This window comes from Meleagris gallopavo, chromosome Z (genome assembly GCF_000146605.3).
Source record: "Meleagris gallopavo isolate NT-WF06-2002-E0010 breed Aviagen turkey brand Nicholas breeding stock chromosome Z, Turkey_5.1, whole genome shotgun sequence".
In the NCBI taxonomy this organism is placed as follows: domain Eukaryota; kingdom Metazoa; phylum Chordata; class Aves; order Galliformes; family Phasianidae; genus Meleagris; species Meleagris gallopavo.
This window is the reverse complement of record NC_015041.2, coordinates 24,198,027-24,211,089: the sequence shown is the minus strand read 5'-3', so window position 1 is coordinate 24,211,089 and position 13,063 is coordinate 24,198,027. Positions and strand designations below refer to the sequence as shown.

The following is a 13,063-nucleotide window of genomic DNA, read 5'->3' as shown; positions in this document are numbered from 1 at the left end:
AAATGCCATCAAGAAAGTTTACATGTTTTTAACTCACTGAGTTACTATCATATGAGATAGATTTTTTGTTTGTTTGTTTGTTTGTTTTTTAAACCATCAGATCCAATCTTGTCAATACTACTGCTTCAGCTTATTAAGCACTACTGTTGCTTGAATTCCTACAACTAAGGGGTTTTCCAGGGATCTGCACAGGGACCAGTGCTCCTCAACATCTTTATAAAAGACTTGGGCTGAGTGGTGCATTTGATACAACAGAAGGAAGGGATGCCATCCAGAGAGACTTGAACAAGCTTGAAAAGTGGGTCCACATGTACTGAACTGAGATTCAACAAGGCTAATCACGCGTGGGACAATCCCAGGTACCTATAACGACTGGGAGAAGAATTCACTGAAAACACCCCTGCAGAGAAGTTCTTAAGGGTTCCGGTGGAATGAACAGCTGAATATGAGTCAGCAATGTGCACCTGCACCCCAAAAGGCCAACAGTATCCTGGGTTCCACCAGTAGAGGGTGGCCAGCAGGGACAGGGAGGGAATGTCTGCCTCTGCTCTGCCCTCATGAGTCCCCATCCAGAGTACTGCATCCAGGTCAGGGGTCCCCAGCACAGGAAAGTTGTTGAACTTTTCAAATGGGTGCAGAGGAGAACCACAAAGATGATCAGAAGGATGGAGCACCTCTCCTATGAAGACAGGCTAAGGAAGCTGGGCTTGTTCAGTCTGGAGAAAATGAGGTGGGGAGACCTCACTGCAGCCTTCTGGTACTTAAAAGGGAGAGTATAAACAAGAGGGAGACTGACTTTTTACACATGCAGATAATGACAGGACAAGGAGAAAAGATTTTAAACTTAGAGGGGAGATCTAGGTTAGTTATGACAAAGGTCAGAGTGATGAATCACAGTGATGAACAGATTGCCCAGAGAAGTTGTGGATTTCCAGTCCGTGGTGGTGCTCAAGGCCAGGTTGGATGGACCCTTGGGCAGCCACATCTGGAGGATGGCAACACTGTCTATACACCATCTTCTGGGGGCTTTTTTCTGTAATTGTGCACATTTCTAAGCACCTTTTTCCCTAAAAATTGAACTAGCAGTCAATTTTCTATTGGCAGTCGTATCCCAGCAAAACATGGTATTGCATGACAGAGTATTACAATGCCATGCCTACCGTTAAATATAACTTTGTGGCCCACGATAGTCAGGAACTTCTAAGCATCCCCTGCTATCTGCAGAGCATATACCTTTGACTTATAAAGGATACTTTTGTTTTCTCAGTATCCTTTATAAGTCTGCATCCTCAACAAAATAAACAGGCAATATAGGTCAGTTATGTGCAACTGTTACCTGAATAGCTTATAAGTATATGGAAGTTTGCACCAACAGGAAAACTGTTATTACCTCAGTATGTGCCAGCAGAAGACAATGCCTGATAATGTTTGCTAATATAACACCTCCTACAGCCCCGCTGGCTAATGAAGCCAGTGCAATTAGATGCTTTCCTGCTAAGGGAAGCTGCGATGTAGTGCTCACAATGACATAAATCTCAATTGCATCCAATAATGTTCAGCAGGATTAAATACAGAAAATATGTGAACTTTCCTTCTACTGATGTCTGCAATAGATTGGCAAAGAAATTCTGAACCTTTATTACAAAAAAAAAAAAAAAGTTTAATTGAAGTTTCATTTCTGTGTTGGTGAAACAGGACAGAGGGAATTTAGACAATTCTGCAGCTTTTTTTTTTTCTTTTTCCCATGAAACAGCTGATTCTAGAAAGAAAGCAAATAGCTGTGTGAAAATACGCCTTCTTTTTCAATCCATCTGTGCAAATACCCCGGAGAAATAAAAATATTCCTAACCGGATTCTCAATACAAAGCTTCTCAGAAAGTTTTCTTTGCTCACATTTACAGGAAACAAAACCTCAATGGAAGCAACGCTGATAGGTAAATTTTTCCTTTTTAACAATGATCCACTTACATAAAATTAGGCAACTTGCCAGGTTGTGTATGTTGATATTTAAATTTGGGCTATAATCTGTACCTTTATTCAAATGTTCTCAGTTTCATTAAAACTTGTTACAAACTAACAGCATACTGTGCACAAGTCATAAAAAACAGGAATTTTAAGAAGTAGAGGTACTGACTAAAGGAATGCTGGTGTTTTTGAAACTTTTGTTTCAGTATGTGAACGATATATTCTTCACACACACCAAAAAAATCCAATAGTTTCATTTTTTAAGGCTGTTTATATTCAAAAATCAAAGCCCTCTTTGCAACTCCATGTGGGCAGAACTGTGCCTCAGTACAGAGCCTCGCTGAAAAGCAGCAGCTAGAGGCTGACAGGATCACAACCGCGTCAGGTCAGGCTTCTGCAAGCATGTGCTGGTGACACTGACTATCCATGTTTTATGTCAGAAATCTACCACAGTACTTGCAAGATCTGGGCCAGTATTGCTCAAGCATAAATGTATTCCCATAAAGATTTCAAATCCTGTTTTTCTGTTTATTTTCTGTCCACACCAGATGTGATAGAAACAGTTGTCATGAGAAGATGTCAATCTAAATACAGAGAAGAAAATAAGAGAGAGTCGAACAGAAATACCTAACCACTTTCTCACCACAGGTAAGAAAGAAGTAAGTATATCCAGGGGAGTATGCAAATCACACTGAAATTATGTCCTGCTTACCACTGTGTATTTTGAGATATGCATGGGACGGTTCAGCAGCTACTGAACTGATCACAAAATTGATTTTAATTTCTATTTCTTTGTGGTTTTGCGGATTGATGTCCACCCACAGCCCTGGCATCAGATTTCATCTGGGAATAATCTTCTGCAGAAACTGTTATATTCTATGCAATACTGAAATGCCAATGATCTTCTTTCCCCGTTGTTTCAATTACATCAGGCTCTCATTGCTCCTGTATCACATATCAATAACTTGCAATCTTTCGCAACACTCCTCAGTGCGTACTCTTCCTCATTCTCATGGCTCTTACAGTCCTGTTTCCTAATTCTCCTCAAGGAGTAACAGCCTGAACAAACACTTTTTACCACTGTCTAAACCAGTCTGAAACAAATTGCTCTGCTTTTGCTGAGATCTTCAGTACTTGCAAAGGCACTACCTTCTTTCAGTTGCAGCCAAAACCACTTAAACTCGCAGTTAAATATGACTTCCTGTAATCTATGAACATTTTACTGCTTTCTGAGAGTGTTTATTTGGTCTACAAGTGTCTTGGAATAAAACACTCTAACTGTGCCACCCAGTTTTTGGTTTACTACGTTCATTTTAGCTGCCACCACAACAAAATATAAAGGTTTTGCATTTAGCTTCATAAAGTAGGCTTTATGACACAGTTCAAGGAGTTCAAGGACAGCTAATACAGCAAAATTCTAGTGTTTAAATATAAACTTTGAAGAAACCAAAAGGAAACTCTAAATCCACATTGTTTATTTTGCATAATTTTGTTCAAAAGAAACATAATGAGCTGTGTCATGTGAACTAATGAAAAGCAGAACTGCCCGAAGAGCCAGGACATGTCTCATCACCTCTTTTTTCCCCCAGAGCCAGATGTCTCACTGACATGTAAATGAAATGTCAGTATTGCTACTAGCTTGATTTTTGAAAGGCTATTTGCAGCCCTTTATATGCTCTGTCATGCTACTATGTCAGTTCCCAACCTCTGACTATTTCACAGCTTTCTCATGGCAAAAATCTATGAGATTTTTCTTAATCAGTCCCTTTATAACAGAGCTGAGAAACAGGGGATTATAAATATTATATATATATTAGAGCAGATTCAGGCAAGAAGAAACATACCTTGGAATTTACTTTAGGAATTCCAACCACTGTTTTGAAAAATAGATTGAGTTTTTCCTTTAAAACACAGTATGTTACGTGAGATTAGTATGCAGAAAGATGCATCACACCATGTATTGGTCCCAACTCTACAAACTGCATATTTACCCCAATAGTGAATGGATGGGATTCAGTGCCTTCCACAGATAAGGCAAGAGAAACTGCAACTAATTCCTGTCAGCTATGCTTCTTCATCAGAAACATCATTCTTACAAGTGTTCTAACCTATACAAATATTAGAGGATTCAAGGATGAATACTAAGTGCATTTCTGTTGTACAAAGACGAAGACGAGGTTAAGAGAAACATGCTTCTTTAGTCTGTGCTCAGACCTGTGTTACTTCACGTACAGACCAGAGTACCACACCTGGGCTTTTAATATTGTAGGAATACATCAGGCAAATCACTTTTGTGCCTCACCTTCCCCCAGCAAAATTATATTTAAATCTTCTGACATTAAGTGACGGAAAAGGCTATCTTACTTATTTACTAAATCTGTGGTCTACAAAAAGCTGTGGAGTTTCCAACAGCTGAAACACCTATAAATATCACATACGTGTACCCTGCCTCAGAATATCGAATGAAACACAAGAGTAAGCTTACGCTCAGACTTTAGCTTAATTTTATTTGACGACGACGGACAGCTACTCCAAGTGAGACTTTCCATGGAGAAGTCAGACATGAAATAAAGCCCTTCACAAAAGCTCTGCAGCACTGCCTTTTGCCTGCCAAGGCAGACCTCATGCCGCAGCCCCTGCCAGCAGTGCGTGCCGTGAGAAGCATATCCAGCACTCTTTTCCTGAGGCAGCGGAGGAGCTAGCAGCATCATAAAGACGCTACCGCCAACTCCCGGACTCCTCCGAGCGGGGTGAAGCGCACCGTTACCGGCCGGCTGCCAGAAGCCCGCGCAGCACCCACCCAAGCCTAGCGGGGCGGGAGCGCGGCCCCGGCCGCGACTCTGCTGTTGCGCATGCGCGGCAGCACAGAGGCGACGGCCCGGAGGACAAGGCGCATGCGCGGAGGCGTACAACGCGTGGAGGAGGCGCTGCCGCGCATGCTCGCAGCGGGACGCAGGCGTGTGACGCGTGGTCTGCGCGCCGTCGGTCCCCGGTCCCATATGGAGGATGAAGACTGCCCCGAGCTGGTGCCGATAGGCGTCGGCGTTGTGCAGGACAGCGAGCCAGGCTCCGGCAGGAAGATCCCCGTGACCATTATCACGGGCTACCTAGGTGAGGAGTGGGCGGCTTCCGGTGCGGGGAGTTTGCTGTTTGCTTGGTGATGGCAATCAGGTGGCTGCGTCTTGTGAGTAGCGATGGCGAAATGGAGAATCCGGGCTCGTTCTGTTAATTAATGTGAATTGTCTGGAAATGACTGCCCGGTGAGGGACTTTACGTCAGCTGAGCAGGTAGTGAGCCGGCGGTCTGTTGTGGGTGGGCTTTTTTTTGTCGGTGTTTTATTTTTGTTTTCCAAGGTGAGATTTAACGTGCCAATAGTTTTGTGAACTCTCCTTCAAATATATGTACGAATTAGTACATATATATGTACATATATGTATAGTAGTAGTAGTAGTTTTCATTCTTTTGCATTCCATCTGACTCCTCTCAAGTATGTGTGTCCGCGATGGTATTTACTTTTAACCTGAAAATTTAGCTGTTTTTTAAAAGTTTAATGGCAGCGCTGCCTATGTTCCAGGTGCTGGGAAAACAACGCTTCTGAATTACATCCTGACTGAGCAACATAGTAAGAGAATCGCAGTGATACTGAATGAGTTTGGAGAAGGTATGTAAAACTGTAGGAGCATTTTTGTTATTTATCTTGAGCTGCAAAATATGTGTAAAGCTTCTGGAAATCGAGAACATTGATGTTTTAAATTTGTTTCTGGAATTAGTGTCATGCCTCAGCCTTGAGAAAGACAGGAAGACTTTTGGCTGAACTTTGTAGTATTATGTGTTACATGGTTCTGTACATAAATTCAAGTCAAGCAAATGAGGCAATTACACTGCTAGAAGTATGGTACGTCTGCTTGGCCTGCTCATTCTGAAGCAGATGAAAATTAAAATGAAATGGCAGTGGATAATGTTTTCTTTGCATTCTACCCAGCCAGTTAAAGAACACAAATTATCTTAGATCAAGAAAATGAGGAGCTGCTTGCATTGTCTCTATGATCGACTTTTTGGTTCCTTGCTTGTGGGACTTCTGGCTGCCAGAGCTGTCATTTCATATCTGCACCATCCAGTTTGCACTATGTTGATGATGTGTGTTGTTTGCTTATAGTTTTTGTTTTTTTCTCATATGCACGTCACTTCTGGTCATGAAGCCTTTAGCTACAGAAGCAGGGCCTATATGTGATATAGGGATAGAAGCTGACCTCTTTATTCTAACAGAATTGTTCCATCCTGCTTGTCAGTTGGGTTTTCACCTTTGTAGAACCACAATATAATCCCAGAACAAAATATATGCCAACACGAATCTTATATGTCTCCTTTGCAGATATTCTTTCACAAATTGGTAGGTTCAAATTATACTTGTTTTCTTTTCAGGAAGTGCACTGGAGAAATCGCTGGCAATCAGTCAGGGAGGAGTACTCTATGAAGAATGGCTGGAGCTAAGGAATGGCTGTTTGTGCTGTTCAGTAAAGTAAGGAAGAATTACTATGCAAGTTCTCAATAATGGGTTTTGGGAGAGTTGAGGAAAGGAGAGGGATAAAGTACAAACTCATAAAGCTGATGGCAGTGTTGATGGTGACTTATTTTTAGAGGAAACGAATTGGGATTTACTAGACAGACATTTGTTTCCCTCTCACGCCTTACTGGACTTGGACTTAACATCTTTCAGAAAAATGTTGTTCCATGCACTAGTTGTGTATTACAGGGTAAGGAGCTCTGCCTTCTGTTACTATTATATGTTTTTATACGGAGCACTAAATATTCAAGAAGGCTAGAAGTAGGACTCAAGTGAATTCCTTAAGCTGTATTTCTTACTCTGTTGGTTAATATTTGAGTATTTTGTAGCTCAGAAGGGAAAGAGGGAAAGCCTCTGTAAGGAAACAACATTCCTAATTGCAAACAGGTGGTTATGTTAAAACATAGCATTGTATTCATGTTTGTTGTTTTTTGTTGTTGTTTATTTGAATGTTAGATTGTTTCTGTTAAATTTCTAAGAAAGTTGGTGATCTGTTAGCACTGAAAATTTGAAAGACCTAGTTGTATATCTTACAAATGGGACAGTAAGGGGAAAACAGAAGGTCTTATTGCACTGTGTTGTGTACTGGTAGATAAAGAATGCAGCTGTTACTGCTTTTTTTTATATACATAGGTTTCATATGTAAAATGGCATACATTTTTACTTAAGCAGCTGAGATTTAAGTAAATAAAACATCTTGATCCCTCCCAAACCAAAAAGTTACGCATTAGCATAACCCTGCATTACTGTGATTTCAGTGTTTGAAAATTAATATTTAATATTTATTTAAATTGCCACTGTTATAGCCTTGGGGAGTGCACAAGTGCTTTTCAGACCAAAATAAAACTGTTAGGCTGTTGTTTGCCTAAAACTAGAACAACAGCTTGGTGACTGAATTTTAAGTGTAGTGTGCGTGGGTCCTGACTCAGACCTTTTCCTTTGACAATTTGTCATTGGGTTCTGCATCAGCACATGGATGAGTTTGTTTATATAAAACATATGCAAGCACATTTTACTTGTTTTTCCTGTTCTCAGGTTTAATTGTTTCTTTTTTTGTTTCTTTTTGTTTCTTTTATTTTAATTGTTTTCATTTGCAGGGACAATGGTGTGAAGGCTATTGAGAACCTCATGCAAAAGAGAGGAAAATTTGACTATATATTGTTAGAAACAACTGGTTTGGCAGATCCAGGTAGTTTACATTGTGTATGTTTTTTCATAACCATTATAATTCACCTGTTTTTATGAAGTGTTTATTTACACAGCAGTCACTTCACCATTCAAAATGTATTATAAAGTGGTAAGTTTTCAACCACGTGTGTAGGTTGCTGTATAGGGTAAAACTAGTCAAGGGAATGGGTGAACAGGCAAAATTGTGGTTGTTGTAGTTAAACTTTTAGCTTTTAGATTGACTGTAACATTTGACAGAAATCTGGTTAAAATAAATCTGTGTTGAAAAAGTATCTGACAAGTCTTGGAAAAGAACACACTAAAACTAGCAACTTTCAGTAAGTTTTATTTCTGTTCCACGTTGTTCTTTCCAAAGTATATGTTATTTGTCATAGCCTTTGTGAAGTCTAAAAATGTGCTGCCAAACAGACTAATGCATTGTTTTGGTAGGTACAGAACAATAATTCCTTATGTGCTGTTCAGTGATTCTTGTTCTTAAAAAGTAATAGCAACCTGAACAGTTTTCTCTGAACCAGACCAGTTGAAAGCATGTTATTGTTTGAGAGTGAAGGAAATTCTTACTGACATTTAAGCTGTTTCCCATTTAGTAGACTAACATTTTGCAGCTCAAACCTGAATAGTTGTCACAGTAATTTTATTTAAAAGAAAGGACATTGATACAAATCCTACGTACAAAGGATGTTGGGGGGAGTCTAGTCCAACTTCTAAAAGCAGATAAGCTAAATGATAAGGCCAGGTTTCTCAGGCAGGATATTCAGTCAGGTATCTCTATCCTCTGAGAACTGGGAAGACTGCCTTTCTAGTCAGCTGGTTGTATGCTTGTCTTTTCATGTTGAAAAAGCATTTTTGTGATACGTGTGATCTGAACCCCTCATTTCAGCTTAATGCTGTTATCTCTAATCTTTCTGCCATGTAACACTATGAAAAAGGTCACTTAGTCTCCTGAGTGACTTATGTTTGATTTTCAAGGTGGCTGCTGTTAGCTCCTATGGAAACTTTTCTGTGTAGACAGAGCAACCTCTGTTGCCCACCTCTTTCAGGTCCTGTGATCCTTACTGTCTTAGTGATTCTGTGCTGAACTTGCATCAGTTTAGTTACATCTTTCTTGCATGGGCTATCCTAATGCTGGAAGTACTATCCACATGCAATCTTAAAAGTGCTGGAGAATAGCCTCCCTCAGCCATGCTCCCGTTCTCAACCCCATTTTTCTTTCAGTGTTTGTATGAGGAGTCCTGCAATGAGTGCAGTAATGACACTCTGGATATTACTGAGTGAAGTTAATTTAGAAGACTTACATGCCTCTGGAATTGTGAGATTTTTAAAGCTTTTCTAGTCTCGTCTTACATATTACAGAAGTGTAATGCTTTGGCAGCTGCTGGATAAAATGTATGGTCAGGTACTTGACACTGATGATACTCTCTAAATTTGTAAGAGAGGAGTTTTAAATACAGAACTATTAGTATCAGTTTTGCAGCTAAACTTACTGTACTTCCTAGGAGCCGTGGCCTCCATGTTCTGGGTTGATTCTGAGCTGGGAAGCGACATATATCTTGATGGTAAGCAGTGCAAGTTTGTTTTGCAGCATGTTGGTATTGCGTACCTGTGTGTAGTGCAGTGTAATGTATTACAGTTTAATGCAAGCTTTCAGAAATTGTTTAAAAGACATAATCTTGGTTTTCATATCCTCAAATTTCTTGTCAGAGATCTAGTTACTTGTTCTGATGCTTCTGTATTGGAAGAGCTTTTTCAGTTCACTAAAACAAGCAAAAATTGCGTATATTCTACTGACAGATCAGTTAAGGAGATATCTTGACTATAGATTAAGGAGAAAAAACCTCACTAGTTCTCATTAGTTGGGTATTACCAAGTGTTATTTAGGTTTATTATTTTTATTCATTGTTTTGTTGATCATTTTTATTTCTTCTGAACTCTTATCAGTATTCAGACTCGCCGCCTTTTGTTTCATCTTTGTCTTTTCTACTTGTTTGTTCTAGCACTTTATCTGTTCCATTAAAATATTACTTTTACTGTAATTTTCATTAGTTAAATAGCGTGTTGAGTGTTGATTTCTTTACTATTTTTTTTTTCAATGTAGGAAAATCATTTAATTTTTTCTTAAAAATACCCTACTGTGTTTTTGGTTAGACTGTGAAATGCCCTTCTAGCTAGGGAAGCATTCAGTTACATTACAAACAGCTTCATCAGTTTCTGCTAGACAATTGTAAAATCCTGGTCGGTCACCTAAAATCAGAATGACCGTGTAGCTCGATCAGTCCCCTTAGTTTGCTTTGACTGCTTGTGGGAATGTATGTCTGCCCATTTATTTTTGCTTGGAAGGAGGCAGAGAGGCATCTGCATGGTAAGAATTTTTCTAGCCTGGTTTGATGGACTTTTTTTAGCTACAGGTATGAGTTAATAAAGCAAGCTAATCAGGTGACAGGTGTTACGTTGAGATGCACTGGAAATTTTGAAAATACTATAAACAATTTCAAATGTGATGATACTGTCATTTTACTAGTCATATGGGAAGCTAAAAAGTTGTTGAAGTGTGCTTAAAGCAGCTAACTTTATTTTAATGTTCTCCTTTAGGCATTGTATCTGTTGTTGATGCAAAGCATGGATTGCAGGTAAGGTACTGGGTTTCTTGTGTGTTTTAGATGAACTGCTACCCAGAACAGCTGTTGCAGTGATGTTCATTTTGTTTTTTTGTTTTTTTTACAATTGTTTTAATTCTTACAATGAATAAAGATACATTTCAGTTACTGTGGCTCACTAGTGCTGCATTTTGAATGGCAACGAAGAAGAACTGATACACATGCAATTTTCAGCTTCTTATCAATGCAGCAGCATGTCTGCAAAGAGTTGTCAGGTTGCTTGATATTTGATTTACGGAATCTCAGAACTGTAGGGGTTGGAATGGACAACAGGGGGTCATCAAGTCCAACCCTCCTGCTATAAAGCAGTTCCCTACAATAGGTTGCTTCTAGGTTCTATCATCTCACTCAGGAATCTTAGTTGTATTCCAAATAGACTTTTGCATTGCTATAAAAGCAGTGGGAGAATTTTGTCTTCAAGACTGAATACTTGATCCGTATTATTAGCAGTGGAGAAGTAAGAACAGACCTCTGACACCAGGGTGATAACAAGTGACTTAAGGCTGCAAATTGGGAAATGATGCTAGTGTAAGGGCAGCTATGGGGAGGAGAGGTTAGAGAGTTGAACTACTAGATACCGTATCAGATGAACGGATGATTTAGTTACCTGGAAGTAGATTAAAATAGCAGGTAATAGAGTAATCTATGTGACATGTACTGAAAGAACAGACCTACAGAACAGTGAGGATAGGTAAGTGCAGAAATTGTGATTAAATTCAAGTAATTTAACTTCTTCATTTATAGTTGACTGTAAAAACAATTCTTTACAATGTTGTAACCTAAGCACTTTGATTAGGTGCTTTGATTAGGTATTGCTTTTGTAGAATTTTGTAGAATTGTAGAGTAAGAGTGATCATAAGATACTCCTGTGGTTAATATCACAAGAAACTGCAATGTCTTAAACCACCTCACTTTTCAGTTTAGTGCTCTCATGGTAATTTAAATGTTTTATTACTTTCAAAAGTACTATTCTGTTCAACTTTCTCCTTACGCAATGCTTGCTTATGGGCTTGAATCAAATAGAAATGTCATGTAGGGCAGTACTTAGCTGTTGTTTAGAAAAAATCAAACTTTTCATGTTTAAACTTGCATATAACATGCCAGAAAACACACAAAAATGTTCTGAAATATTGAACTTTCCTATTATTATCTTCACAAGCTCAATGAAAACTGTTAGGTTGTTTAATTGATCAGAATGCAATTAGAAACTTCAGACTTTTTGAATTATATGCCAGGCAGATAACATTTGCTGTGTATAAAGGACTTGTTAACACGCAGCTCTTCTTGTTAAAAGTTTGATCTCAAACCTGCTTGTGATTCAGATAATTCTGTAAACAATACAAGTTTATAAAATACTCTTTTTTTATTTTTTAAGTAAAGGACAAATGGTTGGACAAGTTAAAATGATGGGGTTCTACTTTGACACGTGTACTACTGACTTTGTCCTTTCAGGGGTAAGAAGTCAGACCACACTTAATTTGATAGAAGCTTAGAAATAAAAAGTCAGAGGAAGAGTTTCTCTTCCAGCCATCCTTTTGTTACCTTCTCTTTAGGCTATCCACAGTCAGGAAATAGTCTTGATTTGGTTTTTAATGTGTTTTTTTTTTTTTTTAAAGGCAACATTGATGGTACATGATATAGTTTTGTTTTAGAATTCTGATTGTTCCACTTAAACAGTTGTTTTTTACTTTCATTTAATTGATGCATTTCCCATGAAAATTAACACTATTTTCATTTTGTATTCCTGTGTCTTAATAAATCCAATTTGAAAGTAATACCCCTCATACTGTTAGAGCTGATGAAGTAATGCACGGGACTATGTGATCTTTCCATACGAGGTGCACTTCTGATATTAGGATGTCAATTCAAAGTTTTACATTTTCCAGATGTCTGTGATGGTTTTGCCTAAAGGGTTGCTGCCTCAATGTCAGGACTGAAAATGCCTTGTAGCAGTGCCTCTGCTCTTTCAGTACTGATGTCTCTTGTTCTGAATTCCTGATAGAACAGAGCTTTAACTTACTCTGGTTAGTGCTGCTGACTGAGAATTGGGTGTTTTTTCTCTCTTTCACTAATTCTCTGGGGGATGTTAGCTTTGGTACACAAATGTAGGACAAGGCTGCAGGTGATAAGATACTGAACTCCTGCAGCATAATGATGTGATGCTCTTTTTGTCGGTGCTGTCTCTTCTACCCAGTTTCTGCTTAAATAAACAGCAAACACCGAGGAGTGGCAGACTCACTAATGAGTAGCAGTTTGTTCATAGAAACTCAGAACAAGATTATGGGTTTTTTACTGTAGATATGTAGTTTTGTAAATCTTTCTGAGAGAAGAAATATTCTTACATAATTACGAAATCTTGTACTGCAGGCCTAATGCATCTTCAACAATAGACGTAAGTCATTAAAAAAATATATGTTTTTATTCAAATACGTTTTTCCATTGTTACTGTATATCATGGTGACTTCAGTTTTGAGATCCATGATGAATTAAATATTACAAGACAGCTTTCCAACTCTTTGGCATTCTCTGCAAGTAATGTACTGAAAGAAAATAGTTTCCATTAAAGAAATGTTAAGCTTCTGTAAAGGTGAAGGTATCAACTTTTTCATCCTAATGGAAAAAAAAAACCCACAAAGGTAAGATATAATCTTCCTGAAATACTTCCTTGAAAGTCATACCTTGTGTAAAATGA

General features: G+C 38.6%; 2 protein-coding genes across 2 annotated transcripts in view; one reads left to right on the top strand and one right to left on the bottom strand.

The window, feature by feature from the left end:
- KANK1 (KN motif and ankyrin repeat domains 1) overlaps positions 1–13,063 on the bottom strand; it is a 404,522-nt gene that overhangs the window by 187,799 nt on the left and 203,660 nt on the right. The window lies entirely within an intron of this gene.
- Positions 4,803–12,998, top strand: LOC100546124 (COBW domain-containing protein 2-like). Its single transcript, XM_010725600.3, has 6 exons — positions 4,803–5,076; positions 5,540–5,626; positions 6,388–6,484; positions 7,627–7,718; positions 9,214–9,273; positions 10,307–12,998. Exons 1-6 carry the CDS (start codon positions 4,818–4,820, stop codon positions 10,372–10,374), a joined length of 663 nt encoding a protein of 220 aa, XP_010723902.2. The 5' UTR covers positions 4,803–4,817; the 3' UTR covers positions 10,375–12,998.